The following is a 21,557-nucleotide window of genomic DNA, read 5'->3' on the forward strand; positions in this document are numbered from 1 at the left end:
GGCCCCCTCCTGGCGGCGGTCACGTCTCCCGCGGCCCCCTCCTGGCGGCGGTCACGACTCCCGCGGCCCCCTCCTGGCGGCGGTCACGTCTCCCGCGGCCCCCTCCTGGCGGCGCTCAGGACTCCCGCGGCCCCCTCCTGGCGGCGGTCACGACTCCCGCGGCCCCCTCCTGGCGGCGGTCACGCCTCCCACGGCCCCCTCCTGGCGGCGGTCACCACTCCCGCGGCCCCCTCCTGGCATCGGTCACGACTCCCGCGGCCCCCTCCTGGCGGCGGTCACGACTCCCGCGGCCCCCTCCTGGCGGTGGTCACGTCTCCCGCGGCCCCCTCCTGACATCGGTCACGACTCCCGCGGCCCCCTCCTGGCGGCGGTCACGCCTCCCGCGGCCCCCTCCTGGCGGCGGTCACGACTCCCGCGGCCCCCTCCTGACATCGGTCACGACTCCCGCGGCCCCCTCCTGGCGGTGGTCACGTCTCCCGCGGCCCCCTCCTGACATCGGTTACGACTCCCGCGGCCCCCTCCTGGCGGCGGTCACGTCTCCCGCGGCCCCCTCCTGACATCGGTCACGTCTCCCGCGGCCCCCTCCTGGCGGCGGTCACGACTCCCGCGGCCCCCTCCTGGCGACGGTCACGACTCCCGCGGCCCCCTCCTGGCGGCGGTCACGACTCCCGCGGCCCCCTCCTGGCGGCGGTCACGTCTCCCGCGGCCCCCTCCTGGCGGCGGTCACGACTCCCGCGGCCCCCTCCTGGCGGCGGTCACGTCTCCCGCGGCCTCCTCCTGGCGGCGGTCACGTCTCCCGCGGCCCCCTCCTCCCGCCTTGTCCTAGAGTTGGTGCCTGGTGTCAGTGTGATTTGGGACCGCCCCTTTGTCGGATTGTGCGGGGGCAGGTCTGTCCACTTTGGATGCTTCTTGTAATTCTTTTTCTATGACCTGTGTCGGGGTTCAGAGACGAGAATATTATTGTAATCTGCGTCTTTACAGTTTTCATAAAATAATTATTACATTTGTTGTGGGCCAAATTTTCTTCCCAGCAGGTGAAGGCGGCGACGTCCGCGCTGCCCAGTGTGAACACCGCTAAATGAGGAGGCCGAGGCTACAGGAGGAGAGTTTAATGTTACAGACATTGGCGTGTAGTGTAAGCGGTAACACACGTGACATGGCGGCACGTCCTCCGGTACTACGGCAACATCTTACTGCCCTCAGTATCCTAATAAGACATGTATATATAACTATACGTGCCGCCATCTATAGGATACATTACAACATTGGATTCTATTGTGCACAGTCCCCGCCCAGGAGGAGTCTCTAGCCCCACCCCTGCTCTTTTGCCCAGATTCGGGCGGCCACCATGCTGTCCACTAGGGGGAGGGGCCCGCCCTCTAGGAGTTCTGCTGATGTTCCTCTGTGCTGCAGTTCTTAGTCTTCACACATTTGGCCAGGCGGTTTCCTTCCCAGTAGCCGACGTCCTGCCCATCATGACACCGACACTTGGTACAAGCGTCCACCCACACGTACTGACCAGCGGGAATCACGCGGCCCTGGGAGGCGTCGGCATAACAGTTGGGACCTGTAAGAGGGACAATTACAACCATTATAATGTACAGGACAGATGCCCCGCCCACCCCTGACTCCTCCCAGCGCAGGGCCTCACAGGAGCAGGGTGGGGTGACTGATACCGCCAGTGCTGCCCCCATGTGGCAGATGGATCAGACATCTCCTCGTCTGTGCTAGTGCAAAAGTGGAAAAAGTCTCATTTTTTTGCACAAGCCTCCCCTTACACAATTTTTTTTTCTTTTTCTAGTTTTTAACTCTGTGTACACTAGAAAACTGGTGCAAATGGCGCAACCCCCCCTCCCCCTTCCCGAGGTGTCATTGGATCCTGACTCACCATCTTTACATCGGGGGCAGCACTCGCCCTTCTCATACACGGGGTTCACACATGGTGGGGGGGCGCAGTCGGCTACCAGGCAGCGGGCGATGCCATCCAGGTCACAGGTGCACTGTTCACATTCTGAGGGCTGAAAGACAAGATGGCGATGATAAGGCCGTGTACACACACAGCAGACAACTGCATCAGTACCCACATCATACTGACATCCAGCAGCCACAGCACTAGGGGGCGCCACTCTCACAGGTCACCTACATCTAACCTACTGCGGCCTGGAAACCATCAACAAGTAGCTACAGCTGATGTATTAACCACCAGGTATTCAGGGGTTAACGAGCTCCTCTAAACCAATCACAATCTAGACAAGAAAAAAATCTTCACAAGCAGCAGCTTCTTCATGGACTCCTCAGGCCGCGCTGTCGTAGTCGTCATGCATAGAATTGTTATATCACTGGTGGAGGCGGAGCTTCACATAATTAGTAAAGGTAATGACCCTAATCCAGGGTTTGTTACAACGTAGCAGCCTGCGCTCCAGGACAAAGCAAAGATCTGATACACTGTATCACTGATGTCTGATGATGTCACCTCCTGTATAATATCACTGATATCTGATGTCACCTCCTGTATAATATCACTGATATCTGATCCCCTCCTGTATAATATCACTGATATCTGATGATGTCACCTCCTGTATAATATCACTGATATCTGATGTCACCTCCTGTATAATATCACTGATATCTGATCCCCTCCTGTATAATATCACTGATATCTGATCCCCTCCTGTATAATATCACTGATATCTGATGTCACCTCCTGTATAATATCACTGATATCTGATGTCACCTCCTGTATAATATCACTGATATCTGATGATGTCACCTCCTGTATAATATCACTGATATCTGATGTCACCTCCTGTATAATATCACTGATATCTGATGTCACCTCCTGTATAATATCACTAATATCTGATGTCTTCTCCTGTATAATATCACTGATATCTGATGTCACCTCCTGTATAATATCACTGATATCTGATGTCACCTCCTGTATAATATCACTGATATCTGATGATGTCACCTCCTGTATAATATCACTGATATCTGATGATGTCACCTCCTGTATAATATCACTGATATCTGATGTCACCTCCTGTATAATATCACTAATATCTGATGTCACCTCCTGTATAATATCACTGATATCTGATGTCACCTCCTGTATAATATCACTGATATCTGATGTCACCTCCTGTATAATATCACTGATATCTGATGATGTCACCTCCTGTATAATATCACTGATATCTGATGATGTCACCTCCTGTATAATATCACTGATATCTGATGTCACCTCCTGTATAATATCACTAATATCTGATGTCACCTCCTGTATAATATCACTGATATCTGATGTCACCTCCTGTATAATATCACTAATATCTGATGTCATCTCCTGTATAATATCACTGATATCTGATGTCACCTCCTGTATAATATCACTGATATCTGATGATGTCACCTCCTGTATAATATCACTGATATCTGATGTCACCTCCTGTATAATATCACTGATATCTGATGATGTCACCTCCTGTATAATATCACTGATATCTGATGATGTCACCTCCTGTATAATATCACTGATATCTGATGATGTCACCTCCTGTATAATATCACTGATATCTAATGTCACCTCCTGTATAATATCACTGATATCTGATGTCACCTCCTGTATAATATCACTAATATCTGATGTCACCTCCTGTATAATATCACTGATATCTGATGATGTCACCTCCTGTATAATATCACTGATATCTGATGATGTCACCTCCTGTATAATATCACTGATATCTGATGTCACCTCCTGTATACCATCACTGATATCTGATGTCACCTCCTGTATAATATCACTGATATCTGATGTCACCTCCTGTATAATATCACTGATATCTGATGATGTCACCGCCTGTATAATATCACTGATATCTGATGTCACCTCCTGTATAATATCACTGATATCTGATGATGTCACCTCCTGTATAATATCACTGATATCTGATGTCACCTCCTGTATAATGTCACTGATATCTGATGATGTCACCTCCTGTATAATATCACTGATATCTGATGTCACCTCCTGTATAATATCACTAATATCTGATGATGTCACCTCCTGTATAATATCACTGATATCTGATGATGTCACCTCCTGTATAATATCACTGATATCTGATGATGGCACCTCCTGTATAATATCACTGATATCTGATTATGTCACCTCCTGTATAATATCACTGATATCTGATGTCATCTCCTGTATAATATCACTGATATCTGATGTCACCTCCTGTATAATATCACTGATATCTGATTATGTCACCTCCTGTATAATATCACTGATATCTGATGTCACCTCCTGTATAATATCACTGATATCTGATGATGTCACCTCCTGTATAATGTCACTGATATCTGATGATGTCACCCCCTGTATAATATTACTGATATCTGATGTCACCTCCTGTATAATATCACTGATATCTGATGTCACCTCCTGTATAATATCACTGATATCTGATGATGTCACCTCCTGTATAATATCACTGATATCTGATGTCACCTCCTGTATAATATCACTGATATCTGATGTCACCTCCTGTATAATATCACTGATATCTGATGTCACCTCCTGTATAATATCACTGATATCTGATGATGTCACCTCCTGTATAATATCACTGATATCTGATGTCACCTCCTGTATAATATCACTGATATCTGATGATGTCACCTCCTGTATAATATCACTGATATCTGATGTCACCTCCTGTATAATATCACTGATATCTGATGTCACCTGCTGCATAATATCACTGATATCTGATGATGTCACCTCCTGTATAATATCACTGATATCTGATGATGGCACCTCCTGTATAATATCACTGATATCTGATGATGTCACCCCCTGTATAATATCACTGATATCTGATGTCACCTCCTGTATAATATCACTGATATCTGATGATGTCACCTCCTGTATAATATCACTGATATCTGATGTCACCTCCTGTATAATATCACTGATATCTGATGTCACCTCCTGTATAATATCTATGATGTCTGATGTCACCTCCTGTATAATATCACTGATATCTGATGTCACCGCCTGTATAATATCACTGATATCTGATGTCACCTCCTGTATATCTCTGATATCTGATGTCACCGCCTGTATAATATCTCTGATATCTGATGTCACCTCCTGTATAATATCTCTGATATCTGATGTCACCGCCTGTATAATATCACTGATATCTGATGTCACCTCCTGTATAATATCACTGATATCTGATGTCACCTCCTGTATAATATCACTGATATCTGATGATGTCACCGCCTGTATAATATCACTGATGTCTGATGTCACCTCCTGTATAATATCACTGATATCTGATGATGTCACCGCCTGTATAATATCACTGATGTCTGATGTCACCTCCTGTATAATATCACTGATATCTGATGATGTCACCGCCTGTATATTATCACTGATGTCTGATGGCACCTCCTGTATAATATCACTGATATCTGATGATGTCACCCCCTGTATAATATCACTGATATCTGATGTCACCTCCTGTATAATATCACTGATATCTGATGATGTCACCTCCTGTATAATATCACTGATATCTGATGTCACCTCCTGTATAATATCACTGATATCTGATGTCACCTCCTGTATAATATCACTGATATCTGATGATGTCACCTCCTGTATAATATCACTGATATCTGATGATGTCACCTCCTGTATAATATCACTGATATCTGATGTCACCTCCTGTATAATATCACTGATATCTGATGTCACCTCCTGTATAATATCACTGATATCTGATGTCACCTCCTGTATAATATCACTGATATCTGATGATGTCACCTCCTGTATAATATCACTGATATCTGATCCCCTCCTGTATAATATCACTGATATCTGATGATGTCACCTCCTGTATAATATCACTGATATCTGAGGTCACCTGCTGCATAATATCACTGATATCTGATGATGTCACCTCCTGTATAATATCACTGATATCTGATGATGGCACCTCCTGTATAATATCACTGATATCTGATGATGTCACCCCCTGTATAATATCACTGATATCTGATGTCACCTCCTGTATAATATCACTGATATCTGATGATGTCACCTCCTGTATAATATCACTGATATCTGATGTCACCCCCTGTATAATATCACTGATATCTGATGATGTCACCTCCTGTATAATATCACTGATATCTGATGTCACCTCCTGTATAATATCTATGATGTCTGATGTCACCTCCTGTATAATATCACTGATATCTGATGTCACCGCCTGTATAATATCACTGATATCTGATGTCACCTCCTGTATAATATCACTGATATCTGATGATGTCACCGCCTGTATAATATCACTGATGTCTGATGTCACCTCCTGTATAATATCACTGATATCTGATGTCACCTCCTGTATAATATCACTGATATCTGATGATGTCACCCCCTGTATAATATCACTGATATCTGATGTCACCTCCTGTATAATATCACTGATATCTGATGATGTCACCTCCTGTATAATATCACTGATATCTGATGTCACCTCCTGTATAATATCACTGATATCTGATGATGTCACCTCCTGTATAATATCACTGATATCTTTTGTCACCTCCTGTATAATATCACTGATATCTGATGATGTCACCTCCTGTATAATATCACTGATATCTGATGATGTCACCTCCTGTATAATATCACTGATATCTGATGATGTCACCTCCTGTATAATATCACTGATATCTGATGATGTCACCGCCTGTATAATATCACTGATATCTGATGATGTCACCTCCTGTATAATATCACTGATATCTGATGTCACCCCCTGTATAATATCACTGATATCTGATGTCACCTCCTGTATAATATCACTGATATCTGATGTCACCTCCTGTATAATATCACTGATATCTGATGATGTCACCTCCTGTATAATATCACTGATATCTGATGTCACCGCCTGTATAATATCTCTGATATCTGATGTCACCGCCTGTATAATATCTCTGATATCTGATGTCACCTCCTGTATAATATCACTGATATCTGATGATGTCACCTCCTGTATAATATCACTGATATCTGATGTCACCTCCTGTATACCATCACTGATATCTGATGTCACCTCCTGTATAATATCACTGATATCTGATGATGTCACCTCCTGTATAATATCACTGATATCTGATGATGTCACCTCCTGTATAATATCACTGATATCTGATGATGTCACCTCCTGTATAATATCACTGATATCTGATGATGTCACCTCCTGTATAATATCACTGATATCTGATGATGTCACCTCCTGTATAATATCACTGATATCTGATGATGTCACCTCCTGTATAATATCACTGATATCTGATGATGTCACCTCCTGTATAATATCACTGATATCTGATGATGTCACCTCCTGTATAATATCACTGATATCTGATGATGTCACCTCCTGTATAATATCACTGATATCTGATGATGGCACCTCCTGTATAATATCACTGATATCTGATTATGTCACCTCCTGTATAATATCACTGATATCTGATGTCATCTCCTGTATAATATCACTGATATCTGATGTCACCTCCTGTATAATATCACTGATATCTGATGATGTCACCTCCTGTATAATATCACTGATATCTGATGATGTCACCCCCTGTATAATATTACTGATATCTGATGTCACCTCCTTTATAATATCACTGATATCTGATGTCACCTCCTGTATAATATCACTGATATCTGATGATGTCACCTCCTGTATAATATCACTGATATCTGATGTCACCTCCTGTATAATATCACTGATATCTGATGTCACCTCCTGTATAATATCACTGATATCTGATGTCACCTCCTGTATAATATCACTGATATCTGATGATGTCACCTCCTGTATAATATCACTGATATCTGATGTCACCTCCTGTATAATATCACTGATATCTGATGTCACCTGCTGCATAATATCACTGATATCTGATGATGTCACCTCCTGTATAATATCACTGATATCTGATGATGGCACCTCCTGTATAATATCACTGATATCTGATGATGTCACCCCCTGTATAATATCACTGATATCTGATGTCACCTCCTGTATAATATCACTGATATCTGATGATGTCACCCCCTGTATAATATCACTGATATCTGATGTCACCTCCTGTATAATATCTCTGATATCTGATGTCACCGCCTGTATAATATCTCTGATATCTGATGTCACCTCCTGTATAATATCTCTGATATCTGATGTCACCGCCTGTATAATATCACTGATATCTGATGATGTCACCGCCTGTATAATATCACTGATGTCTGATGTCACCTCCTGTATAATATCACTGATATCTGATGTCACCTCCTGTATAATATCACTGATATCTGATGATGTCACCTCCTGTATAATATCACTGATATCTGATGTCACCTCCTGTATAATATCACTGATATCTGATGATGTCACCTCCTGTATAATATCACTGATATCTGATGTCACCTCCTGTATAATATCACTGATATCTGATGTCACCTCCTGTATAATATCACTGATATCTGATGATGTCACCTCCTGTATAATATCACTGATATCTGATGATGTCACCTCCTGTATAATATCACTGATATCTGATGTCACCTCCTGTATAATATCACTGATATCTGATGTCACCTCCTGTATAATATCACTGATATCTGATCCCCTCCTGTATAATATCACTGATATCTGATGATGTCACCTCCTGTATAATATCACTGATATCTGAGGTCACCTGCTGCATAATATCACTGATATCTGATGATGTCACCTCCTGTATAATATCACTGATATCTGATGATGTCACCCCCTGTATAATATCACTGATATCTGATGATGTCACCTCCTGTATAATATCACTGATATCTGATCCCCTCCTGTATAATATCACTGATATCTGATGATGTCACCTCCTGTATAATATCACTGATATCTGAGGTCACCTGCTGCATAATATCACTGATATCTGATGATGTCACCTCCTGTATAATATCACTGATATCTGATGATGGCACCTCCTGTATAATATCACTGATATCTGATGATGTCACCCCCTGTATAATATCACTGATATCTGATGTCACCTCCTGTATAATATCACTGATATCTGATGATGTCACCTCCTGTATAATATCACTGATATCTGATGTCACCTCCTGTATAATATCTATGATGTCTGATGTCACCTCCTGTATAATATCACTGATATCTGATGTCACCGCCTGTATAATATCACTGATATCTGATGTCACCTCCTGTATAATATCACTGATATCTGATGATGTCACCGCCTGTATAATATCACTGATGTCTGATGTCACCTCCTGTATAATATCACTGATATCTGATGTCACCTCCTGTATAATATCACTGATATCTGATGATGTCACCCCCTGTATAATATCACTGATATCTGATGTCACCTCCTGTATAATATCACTGATATCTGATGATGTCACCTCCTGTATAATATCACTGATATCTGATGTCACCTCCTGTATAATATCACTGATATCTGATGATGTCACCTCCTGTATAATATCACTGATATCTGATGTCACCTCCTGTATAATATCACTGATATCTGATGATGTCACCTCCTGTATAATATCACTGATATCTGATGATGTCACCTCCTGTATAATATCACTGATATCTGATGATGTCACCTCCTGCATAATATCACTGATATCTGATGATGTCACCTCCTGTATAATATCACTGATATCTGATGATGTCACCTCCTGTATAATATCACTGATATCTGATGATGTCACCCCCTGTATAATATCACTGATATCTGATGTCACCTCCTGTATAATATCACTGATATCTGATGATGTCACCCCCTGTATAATATCACTGATATCTGATGTCACCTCCTGTATAATATCTCTGATATCTGATGTCACCGCCTGTATAATATCTCTGATATCTGATGTCACCTCCTGTATAATATCTCTGATATCTGATGTCACCGCCTGTATAATATCACTGATATCTGATGATGTCACCGCCTGTATAATATCACTGATGTCTGATGTCACCTCCTGTATAATATCACTGATATCTGATGTCACCTCCTGTATAATATCACTGATATCTGATGATGTCACCTCCTGTATAATATCACTGATATCTGATGTCACCTCCTGTATAATATCACTGATATCTGATGATGTCACCTCCTGTATAATATCACTGATATCTGATGTCACCTCCTGTATAATATCACTGATATCTGATGTCACCTCCTGTATAATATCACTGATATCTGATGATGTCACCTCCTGTATAATATCACTGATATCTGATGATGTCACCTCCTGTATAATATCACTGATATCTGATGTCACCTCCTGTATAATATCACTGATATCTGATGTCACCTCCTGTATAATATCACTGATATCTGATCCCCTCCTGTATAATATCACTGATATCTGATGATGTCACCTCCTGTATAATATCACTGATATCTGAGGTCACCTGCTGCATAATATCACTGATATCTGATGATGTCACCTCCTGTATAATATCACTGATATCTGATGATGGCACCTCCTGTATAATATCACTGATATCTGATGATGTCACCCCCTGTATAATATCACTGATATCTGATGTCACCTCCTGTATAATATCACTGATATCTGATGATGTCACCTCCTGTATAATATCACTGATATCTGATGTCACCCCCTGTTTAATATCACTGATATCTGATGATGTCACCTCCTGTATAATATCACTGATATCTGATGTCACCTCCTGTATAATATCACTGATATCTGATGTCACCTCCTGTATAATATCACTGATATCTGATGTCACCTCCTGTATAATATCTATGATGTCTGATGTCACCTCCTGTATAATATCACTGATATCTGATGTCACCGCCTGTATAATATCACTGATATCTGATGTCACCTCCTGTATAATATCACTGATATCTGATGATGTCACCGCCTGTATAATATCACTGATGTCTGATGTCACCTCCTGTATAATATCACTGATATCTGATGTCACCTCCTGTATAATATCACTGATATCTGATGATGTCACCCCCTGTATAATATCACTGATATCTGATGTCACCTCCTGTATAATATCACTGATATCTGATGATGTCACCTCCTGTATAATATCACTGATATCTGATGTCACCTCCTGTATAATATCACTGATATCTGATGATGTCACCTCCTGTATAATATCACTGATATCTGATGTCACCTCCTGTATAATATCACTGATATCTGATGATGTCACCTCCTGTATAATATCACTGATATCTGATGATGTCACCTCCTGTATAATATCACTGATATCTGATGATGTCACCTCCTGTATAATATCACTGATATCTGATGATGTCACCTCCTGTATAATATCACTGATATCACTTACGGCCTCCTGTAATCGGCTGCTCCTACATCTGCACTACAATCATATTTCTGCGCAGAGATATGTCCCGTGTGAACGGTGACCTTAAAGGGATCGGCCACTTTCAGACCAATATTGACAAACAAATGTACAATAAAAAGCTCTAGAATTCTCCAATAGACTTTTTGTATCACTTCCTCGCGGTTTCCTAGATCTCGGCTCGCTGTCACTCATTCTGTTACTTGTAGAGGAGAAAACTCTGACCGTGGTCATGTGACTTACGCTCCGTGGTCATGTGATGAGTACACAGGTGTACAGCTCGTTACAGTCACAGCGCAGTAATCAGACATCTGCCTGGTAATCAGCTGTACACCTGTGTGCTCATCATGTGACCACGGAGCGCAAGTCACATGACCACGGAGCGCAAGTCACATGACCACGGAGCGCAAGTCACATGACCACAGAGCGCAAGTCACATGACCACGGAGCGCAAGTCACATGACCACAGAGCGCAAGTCACATGACCACGAAGCGCAAGTCACATGACCACGGAGCGCAAGTCACATGACCACGGAGCGCAAGTCACATGACCACGGAGCGCAAGTCACATGACCACGGAGCGCAAGTCACATGACCACAGAGCGCAAGTCACATGACCACGAAGCGCAAGTCACATGACCACGGAGCGCAAGTCACATGACCACGGAGCGCAAGTCACATGACCACAGAGCGCAAGTCACATGACCACGGAGCGCAAGTCACATGACCACGGAGCGCAAGTCACATGACCACGGAGCGCAAGTCACATGACCACCTTCAGAGTTTTCTCCTCTAGAAGTAAGAGAATGAGTGACAGCGAGCCGAGATCTAGGAAGCCGCGAGGAAGTGATCCAGAAAGTCTATTGGAGAATTCTAGAGCTTTTTCTTGCACATTCTTTAATATCGGTCTGAAACCCCTTTAAGTATCGGCCTCATAGATTCTCCAAGATGTAAGAATTATCTGGTGTAGAAAGGGTTAACGGTCTGTTCTGTTTCAGCCATTTGCCGCAGTTTATTGGTTTCCTCTGGATTTGGCGGTTTTACTGCTCAGGAACATTCCGAAGGCAGAGCGCCAAAATCACCGCAAGAAAGACGCGCTATAAGTGTCAGCAACCGAAACATCTCATAACAGGGCCCAGGATGAGGAGCAGTAACAGTGACACCCGCAGCCCCCCCATAACAGTGACACCCGCAGCCCCCCCATAACGGTGACACCCGCAGCCCCCCCATAATGGTGACAGCCACAGCCCCCCCATAATGGTGACAGCCACAGCCCCCCCCCATAACTGTGACAGCCACAGCCCCCCCCATAATAGTGACAGCCACCACCCCCCCATAACTGTGACAGCCACAGGCCCCCCCCCCATAACTGTGACAGCCACAGCCCCCCCATAATAGTGACAGCCACCACCCCCCCATAACGGTGACAGCCACAGCCCCCCCCCCATAACTGTGACAGCCACAGGCCCCCCCCCATAACTGTGACAGCCACAGCCCCCCCATAACAGTGACAGCCACAGCCCCCCCATAACGGGGACAGCCACAGCCCCCCCATAACGGTGACAGCCACAGCCCCCCCCCATAACAGTGACAGCCACAGCCCCCCCATAACGGTGACAGCCACAGCCCCCCCCCCATAACGGTGACAGCCACAGCCCCCCCCATAACAGTGACAGCCACAGCCCCCCCATAACGGTGACAGCCACAGCCCCCCATAACAGTAACAGCCAGAGTTCCCCCAATCCCTCTTCCTGTTGCAGTGGCCCCTTTATCACTTCCTCTATGGGCGCAGCCTATTGGGGTCTCCTGTACTGAGAGTTTCCCTGGAATGTGCCCCCTCGTCCTGCACCCCCTGTACAATTCCTCATCGCGTGCCTGCAGCTTACTGACTCATCTGGCAGCCAGTTGTATTGTCTGATTCTGCAGTATTAGCAGATGGCCCGGGATCTACAACCCCCAACATCAGCCTACCCCGGGCCCGGGAACAACAACCCCCAACATCAGCCTACCCCGGGAACAACAACCCCCAACATCAGCCTACCCCGGGATCGACAACCCCCAACATCAGCCTACCCCGGGATCTACAATCCCCAACATCAGCCTACCCCGGGCCCGGGAACGACAACCCCCAACATCAGCCTACCCCGGGAACGACAACCCCCAACATCAGCCTACCCCGGGCCCGGGAACGACAACCCCCAACATCAGCCTACCCCGGGAACAACAACCCCCAACATCAGCCTACCCCGGGCCCGGGAACGACAACCCCCAACATCAGCCTACCCCGGGATCGACAACCCCCAACATCAGCCTACCCCGGGCCTGGGAACAACAACCCCCAACATCAGCCTACCCCGGGAACGACAACCCCCAACATCAGCCTACCCCGGGCCCGGGAACGACAACCCCCAACATCAGCCTACCCCGGGCCCGGGAACGACAACCCCCAACATCAGCCTACCCCGGGCCCGGGAACGACAACCCCCAACATCAGCCTACCCCGGGCCCGGGAACGACAACCCCCAACATCAGCCTACCCCGGGCCCGGGAACGACAACCCCCAACATCAGCCTACCCCGGGATCGACAACCCCCAACATCAGCCTACCCCGGGAACTACAACCCCCAACATCAGCCTACCCCGGGCCCGGGAATGACATCCCCCAACATCAGCCTACCCCGGGAACGACAACCCCCAACATCAGCCTACCCCGGGAACGACATCCCCCAACATCAGCCTACCCTGGGCCCGGGAACGACATCCCCCAACATCAGCCTACCCCGGGCCCGGGAACTACAACCCCCAACATCAGCCTACCCCGGATCTACAACCCCCAACATCAGCCTACCCCGGGCCCGGGAACAACAACCCCCAACATCAACCTACCCCGGGCCCGGGAACAACAACCCCCAACATCAGCCTACCCCGGGAACAACAACCCCCAACATCAGCCTACCCCGGGCCCGGGAACGACAACCCCCAACATCAGCCTACCCCGGGCCCGGGAACGACAACCCCCAACATCAGCCTACCCCGGGAACGACATCCCCCAACATCAGCCTACCCCGGGAACGACATCCCCCAACATCAGCCTACCCCGGGAACGACATCCCCCAACATCAGCCTACCCTGGGCCCGGGAACGACATCCGCCAACATCAGCCTACCCTGGGCCCGGGAACGACATCCGCCAACATCAGCCTACCCTGGGCCCGGGAACTACAACCCCCAACATCAGCCTACCCCGGGAACGACAACTCCCAACATCAGCCTACCCCGGGCTCGGGAACGACAACCCCCAACATCAGCCTACCCCGGGCCTGGGAATGACATCCCCCAACATCAGCCTACCCCGGATCTACAACCCCCAACATCAGCCTACCCCGGGCCTGGGAATGACATCCCCCAACATCAGCCTACCCCGGGCCCGGGAACGACAACCCCCAACATCAGTCTACCCCGGGCCCGACAACCCCCAACATCAGCCTACCCCGGGCCCGGGAACGACATCCCCCAACATCAGCCTACCCTGGGCCCGGGAACTACAACCCCCAACATCAGCCTACCCCGGGAACGACAACCCCCAACATCAGCCTACCCCGGGCTCGGGAACGACAACCCCCAACATCAGCCTACCCCGAGAACGACAACCCCCAACATCAGCCTACCCCGGGCCCGGGAACGACAACCCCCAACATCAGCCTACCCCGGGAACAACAACCCCAACATCAGCCTACCCCGGACCCGGGAACGACAACCCCCAACATCAGCCTTCCCCGGGCCCGGGAACGACAACCCCCAACATCAGCCTTCCCCGGCCCGGGAACGACAACCCCCAACATCAGCCTACCCCGGGCCCGGGAACGACAACCCCCAACATCAGCCTACCCCGGGCCCGGGAACGACAACCCCCAACATCAGCCTACCCCGGGTCGGGTATCTCCGTGACGTTACAGTAGCGGTGACATCATCAGAACCTCCTGGTCACCCACAATTTACTGTCACCTCATCCCTGTACAAGTCCGACCGCCTGAAATTCACGTCCACAGTTAAAAAAAAAGTGATGTGTGATGATGAGAGTGATTGTCCTGGTGTCACTAGTGTCTGAAGAGACGCCAAGAAATCACAACTTATATACATGTAAGCAAGGCGCAGCGCCAAAAAGTGAGACCCCAGGGTAAGTATCACCATGACAATAATGTGACAACCAGCCTGTATATATCATGTCTGAGAGGTAGTCACAGCCCCGCCCCGTTACTGACAACCAGCTGTATATATCATGTCTGAGAGGTAGTCACAGCCCCGCCCCTGTATATATCATGTCTGAGAGGTAGTCACAGCCCCGCCCCCTGTTACTGACAACCAGCCTGTATATATCATGTCTGAGAGGTAGTCACAGCCCCGCCCCCTGTATATATCATGTCTGAGAGGTAGTCACAGCCCCGCCCCCTGTTACTGACAACCAGCCTGTATATACCATGTCTGAGAGGTAGTCACAGCCCCGCCCCTGTTACTGACAACCAGCTGTATATATCATGTCTGAGAGGTAGTCACAGCCCCGCCCCCTGTTACTGACAACCAGCCTGTATATATCATGTCTGAGAGGTAGTCACAGCCCCGCCCCCTGTTACTGACAACCAGCTGTATATACCATGTCTGAGAGGTAGTCACAGCCCCGCCCCCTGTTACTGACAACCAGCCTGTATATATCATGTGTAGAGGTAGTCACAGCCCCGCCCCCTGTTACTGACAACCAGCCTGTATATATCATGTGTAGAGGTAGTCACAGCCCCGCCCCCTGTTACTGACAACCAGCCTGTATATATCATGTCTGAGAGGTAGTCACAGGTATGACGTAGAGGTAGGTGTCCCTTGATGAGTATGATGTAGAGGTAGGTGGCCCTTGATGGGTATGATGTAGAGGTAGGTGGCCCTTGATGAGTATGATGTAGAGGTAGGTGGCCCTTGATGAGTATGATGTAGAGGTAGGTGCCCCTTGATGAGTATGATGTAGAGGTAGGTGTCCCTTGATGGGTATGATGTAGAGGTAGGTGGCCCTTGATGGGTATGATGTAGAGGTAGGTGTCCCTTGATGGGTATGATGTAGAGGTAGGTGGCCCTTGATGAGTATGATGTAGAGGTAGGTGCCCCTTGATGAGTATGATGTAGAGGTAGGTGCCCCTTGATGAGTATGATGTAGAGGTAGGTGGCCCTTGATGGGTATGATGTAGAGGTAGGTGTCCCTTGATGGGTATGATGTAGAGGTAGGTGTCCCTTGATGAGTATGATGTAGAGGTAGGTGCCCCTTGATGAGTATGATGTAGAGGTAGGTGTCCATTATTGTGTACATTACAGGGGTACCCCGGACCATACATTATGACACTGCCCATTGGGTACTTACCTGGAATTGCTCCTGGAGCTCATACACCTCTCCTCTATATTCACAGCCGATCTTCTCACAGCGGGGGCAGCAGTCGGTGGGGTAGTGGCTGACATGCATGCAGGCGGGTGGCAGGGCAGTGCACTCGGTCCGGGTACAGGCTGGGCCCTCCGGGGTGCACTCGCATTGGGTGCAATGATCTGAGTCCAAAAAGTACCACTCGCCCACGTAGTAGATGCTGCCATTGGCCTCACAGGTGTTCACCTGGGGGTTCAGAGAGAGGCCCATGTGAGTAAGGAGCAGCAGGCAGAGCAGTGGAGGTGGTGGTACCCACTTGGCTGGCATGGTGCCCACAGTGGAAGCTGCCACCGGCCAACCGCACAGAGAGAAATCTCCAAAACTTCTCTGCTTCTTACAGAATGTCCCCGCTCAGATGGACCAAGTATGGCCAGGCTGGTGGTGGTGGTATCTCAGGCTCGGGGCATGCCCATGGTGGTGGGATCTCAGGCTCGGTGTGGTGCTTGCCTGGCTCAGATGCCCTTGCGTCTTCTCCTGGGTCCAGACACTGTTGGACTATTCCTGGTGCAAACTTTGCAGGCTGATGACAAGTTTGCAGTTTGGGGCCGGGGGTGTGCGCAGGGGGGCGATGAGGCCGGGGGTCTGGCTGTGCCCCCTGCCTGCTGCTCTTTATATGGAGGGAGGGCTGAGCTCTCATTACAGCCTCATTCTTCTGTGTCTCCTGGGCTGGCCTTCAGCATGTGATCTGATACCCCCCTACCCCTCCTACAGCCTCCTCCCTCTGCTATCCAGAGAGGAGGGGGCAGATATACCACCCCCAGCCCCTGACACCAGAGGCTGGAGCACAGAGCCTGGCATGGGAACAGCCTGAGTGCCCTGCGCTCCACACCTGGGCATGACACAGTTAACTTAAAGGGCCAGCTGCCCAGCCGGTGGGAGAAGCGGCTGCAGCCTCTGTTCTCTGTCCAGGTATTGTCATCTGTACTGAGCCCAAAACCCAGTTGAGAGGCGACAGCAGCACCCGCACATAAGAGCCCATAAGAGCCCTCGCCAATACTGAGCCTGTACACGGGTATAGAGCACAAGGCGCAGAATGCATCATGTCTGGTAGCTGCAGATCAGCCCATCAGGCACATAAGAGCCCTCGCCAATACTGAGCCTGTACACAGGTATAGAGCACAAGGCACAGCATGCATCGTGTCTGGTAGCTGCAGATCAGCCCATCAGGCACATAAGAGCCCTCACCAATACTGAGCCTGTACACGGGTATAGAGCACAAGGCGCAGCATGCATCATGTCTGGTAGCTGCAGATCAGCCCATCAGGCACATAAGAGCCCTCACCAATACTGAGCCTGTACACGGGTATAGAGCACAAGGCGCAGCATGCATCATGTCTGGTAGCTGCAGATCAGCCCATCAGGCACATAAGAGCCCTCGCCAATACTGAGCCTGTACACAGGTATAGAGCACAAGGCACAGCATGCATCATGTCTGGTAGCTGCAGATCAGCCCATCAGGCACATAAGAGCCCTCGCCAATACTGAGCCTGTACACAGGTATAGAGCACAAGGCACAGCATGCATCGTGTCTGGTAGCTGCAGATCAGCCCATCAGGCACATAAGAGCCCTCACCAATACTGAGCCTGTACACGGGTATAGAGCACAAGGCGCAGCATGCATCATGTCTGGTAGCTGCAGATCAGCCCATCAGGCACATAAGAGCCCTCACCAATACTGAGCCTGTACACGGGTATAGAGCACAAGGCGCAGCATGCATCATGTCTGGTAGCTGCAGATCAGCCCATCAGGCACATAAGAGCCCTCGCCAATACTGAGCCTGTACACAGGTATAGAGCACAAGGCGCAGCATGCATCATGTCTGGTAGCTGCAGATCAGCCCATCAGGCACATAAGAGCCCTCGCCAATACTGAGCCTGTACACAGGTATAGAGCACAAGGCGCAGCATGCATCGTGTCTGGTAGTTGCAGATCAGCCCATCAGGCACATAAGAGCCCTCGCCAATACTGAGCCTGTACACAGGTATAGAGCACAAGGCGCAGCATGCATCGTGTCTGGTAGTTGCAGATCAGCCCATCAGGCACATAAGAGCCCTCACCAATACTGAGCCTGTACACAGGTATAGAGCACAAGGCGCAGCATGCATCGTGTCTGGTAGCTGCAGATCAGCCCATCAGGCACATAAGAGCCCTCGCCAATACTGAGCCTGTACACGGGTATAGAGCACAAGGCACAGCATGCATCGTGTCTGGTAGCTGCAGATCAGCCCATCAGGCACATAAGAGCCCTCACCAATACTGAGCCTGTACACGGGTATAGAGCACAAGGCACAGCATGCATCGTGTCTGGTAGCTGCAGATCAGCCCATCAGGCACATAAGAGCCCTCGCCAATACTGAGCCTGTACACGGGTATAGAGCACAAGGCACAGCATGCATCGTGTCTGGTAGCTGCAGATCAGCCCATCAGGCACATAAGAGCCCTCGCCAATACTGAGCCTGTACACGGGTATAGAGCACAAGGCGCAGCATGCATCATGTCTGGTAGCTGCAGATCAGCCCATCAGGCACATAAGAGCCCTCGCCAATACTGAGCCTGTACACGGGTATAGAGCACAAGGCACAGCATGCATCGTGTCTGGTAGCTGCAGATCAGCCCATCAGGCACATAAGAGCCCTCACCAATACTGAGCCTGTACACGGGTATAGAGCACAAGGCACAGCATGCATCGTGTCTGGTAGCTGCAGATCAGCCCATCAGGCACATAAGAGCCCTCGCCAATACTGAGCCTGTACACGGGTATAGAGCACAAGGCACAGCATGCATCGTGTCTGGTAGCTGCAGATCAGCCCATCAGGCACATAAGATGGTCTAAGGACTTACAGGCATCAGGATTATAGGCCGCGCAGGAACCTGTGGTCCAGGAACTCTGAGTTACACCTTGGGAAGATTCACTGCGGCAAATCCCAAAAGTATGAACAAGGCCCAAGAGAGAAGAGGCAGAGCAGAGAACGTCAGGAATTTGCAGCTTCTCCTTTAAGATCTCCAGACAGATGTGAAGAAGAAAACTCCGACAATCAACTGGTTAGAACTTGTCCAGCAAAGAATTCGCCAACCTGCTGCAAAATAAGTGACAGACCCTCCGGGGACTCTGCTGGAATCTTAGACCCTTCTTCTTTGGCTCCTGCTCGCGGTCCCCCCTGAGATGTGAAGGGGGCCTTCTCCAAACTGCCACCAAGAGATCTCTCCCCCTCCCCCACAGGTGTTCTATGGGATTCAGGGCTGGACTCATTGCTGCCACTTTACAAGTCTCCAGGGCTTTCTCTCACCACCATTTTCTAGTGCTGACCTGAAGTGTGTTTTGGGTCCTTGTCCTGCTGGAAGAGCCCTGACCTCTGAGGGAGACCCCGCTTTCTCACACTGGGCCCTACATGATGCTGCACAATGTGTTGGTCGTCTTCAGACTTCATAATGCCATGCACACGGTCAAGCAGTCCAGTGCCAGAGGCAGCAAAGCAACCCCAAACCATCAGGGACCTCCGCCATGTCTGACTGTAGGGGGCGTCTTCTTCTCTTTTTTCCTGTAATCTCTATGTTGAGGCCTTCTCCTACTTTTGTCTCCTCTGACCAGAGAACATTCTTCCAGAACGGTTTTGGCTTTCTCAGGTAAGTTTTGGCAAACTCCAGCCTGGCTTCTGTCTGTGGGTAAGAAGTGGGGTCTTCCGGGGTCTCCTACCATACAGTCCCTTCTCATTCAGACGCTGACGCTGGATAGTACGGGGTGACACTGTTGTACCCTCGGACTGCAGGGCAGCTTGGACTTGTTTGGATGTTAGTCGCGGTTCTTTATCCGCCATCTGCACAATCTTGCGGTGAAATCTCTGGTCAATGTTTCTTCTCCGTCCACATCTCGGGAGGTTAGCCACAGGGCCATGGGCTTTACACTTCTTACTGACACTGCGCATGGTAGACACAGGAACATTCAGGGCTTTGGAGATGGACTTGTAGCCTTGAGATTGCTCAGGCTTCCTCACAATTTTGCTTCTCAAGTCCTCAGACAGTTCTTTGGTCTTCTTTCTTTTCTCCATGCTCAATGTGGTCACACAAGGACACAGGACAGAGGTGGAGTCAACTTTAATCCATTTCAACCGGCTGCAAGTGTGATTTAGTTATTGCCACCACCTGTTAGGTGCCTCAGGTAAGTAACAGGTGCTGTTAATTACACAAATTACAGAAGCATCACATGATTTTTCAAACAGTGCCAATACTTCTGTCCACCCCCTTTTTATGTTTGCTGTGGAATTATATCCAATTTGGCTTTTTGACAATTCTTTTTGTGGTTTTCCATTGAAGACAAATTAAATGAAGAAAATACCAAAGAATTTACACATGAGAAGTTGTACTGCGCGCTGACTATACACACGAGAAGTTGTACTGCGCGCTGACTATATACACATGAGAAGTTGTACTGCGCGCTGACTATATACACATGAGAAGTTGTACTGCGCGCTGACTATACACATGAGAAGTTGTACTGCGCGCTGACTATACACATGAGAAGTTGTACTGCGCGCTGACTATACACATGAGAAGTTGTACTGTGCGCTGACTATACACATGAGAAGTTGTACTGCGCGCTGACT

General features: G+C 48.1%; 1 protein-coding gene across 1 annotated transcript; it reads right to left on the reverse strand.

Moving 5' to 3' along the window:
• Positions 1–1,102: 1,102 nt before the first annotated feature.
• LOC142218639 (von Willebrand factor C domain-containing protein 2-like) lies at positions 1,103–17,665 on the reverse strand. The gene is made up of 3 exons (XM_075287470.1): positions 16,899–17,665; positions 1,889–2,018; positions 1,103–1,567 (listed from the first exon to the last, which is right to left on the reverse strand). The coding sequence occupies exons 1-3, from the start codon at positions 17,220–17,222 to the stop codon at positions 1,380–1,382; spliced, it is 642 nt and encodes a 213-aa protein (XP_075143571.1). The 5' UTR covers positions 17,223–17,665; the 3' UTR covers positions 1,103–1,379.
• Between the last annotated feature and the right edge of the window lie 3,892 nt (positions 17,666–21,557).

The sequence above is a fragment of the Leptodactylus fuscus genome, chromosome 9 (genome assembly GCF_031893055.1).
Source record: "Leptodactylus fuscus isolate aLepFus1 chromosome 9, aLepFus1.hap2, whole genome shotgun sequence".
Taxonomy (NCBI): Eukaryota; Metazoa; Chordata; class Amphibia; order Anura; family Leptodactylidae; genus Leptodactylus; species Leptodactylus fuscus.

Coding starts and splice junctions, on each gene's coding strand:
- LOC142218639 (XM_075287470.1), bottom strand. CDS start 17,222: ATGCCAGCCAAGTGGGTACCACCACCTCCACTGCTCTGCCTGCTGCTC. Junction 2,019..16,898: donor AGCTCCAGGAGCAATTCCAG/GTAAGTACCCAA, acceptor CTTGTCTTTCAG/CCCTCAGAATGTGAACAGTG. Junction 1,568..1,888: donor CTGCCCCCGATGTAAAGATG/GTGAGTCAGGAT, acceptor TCCCTCTTACAG/GTCCCAACTGTTATGCCGAC.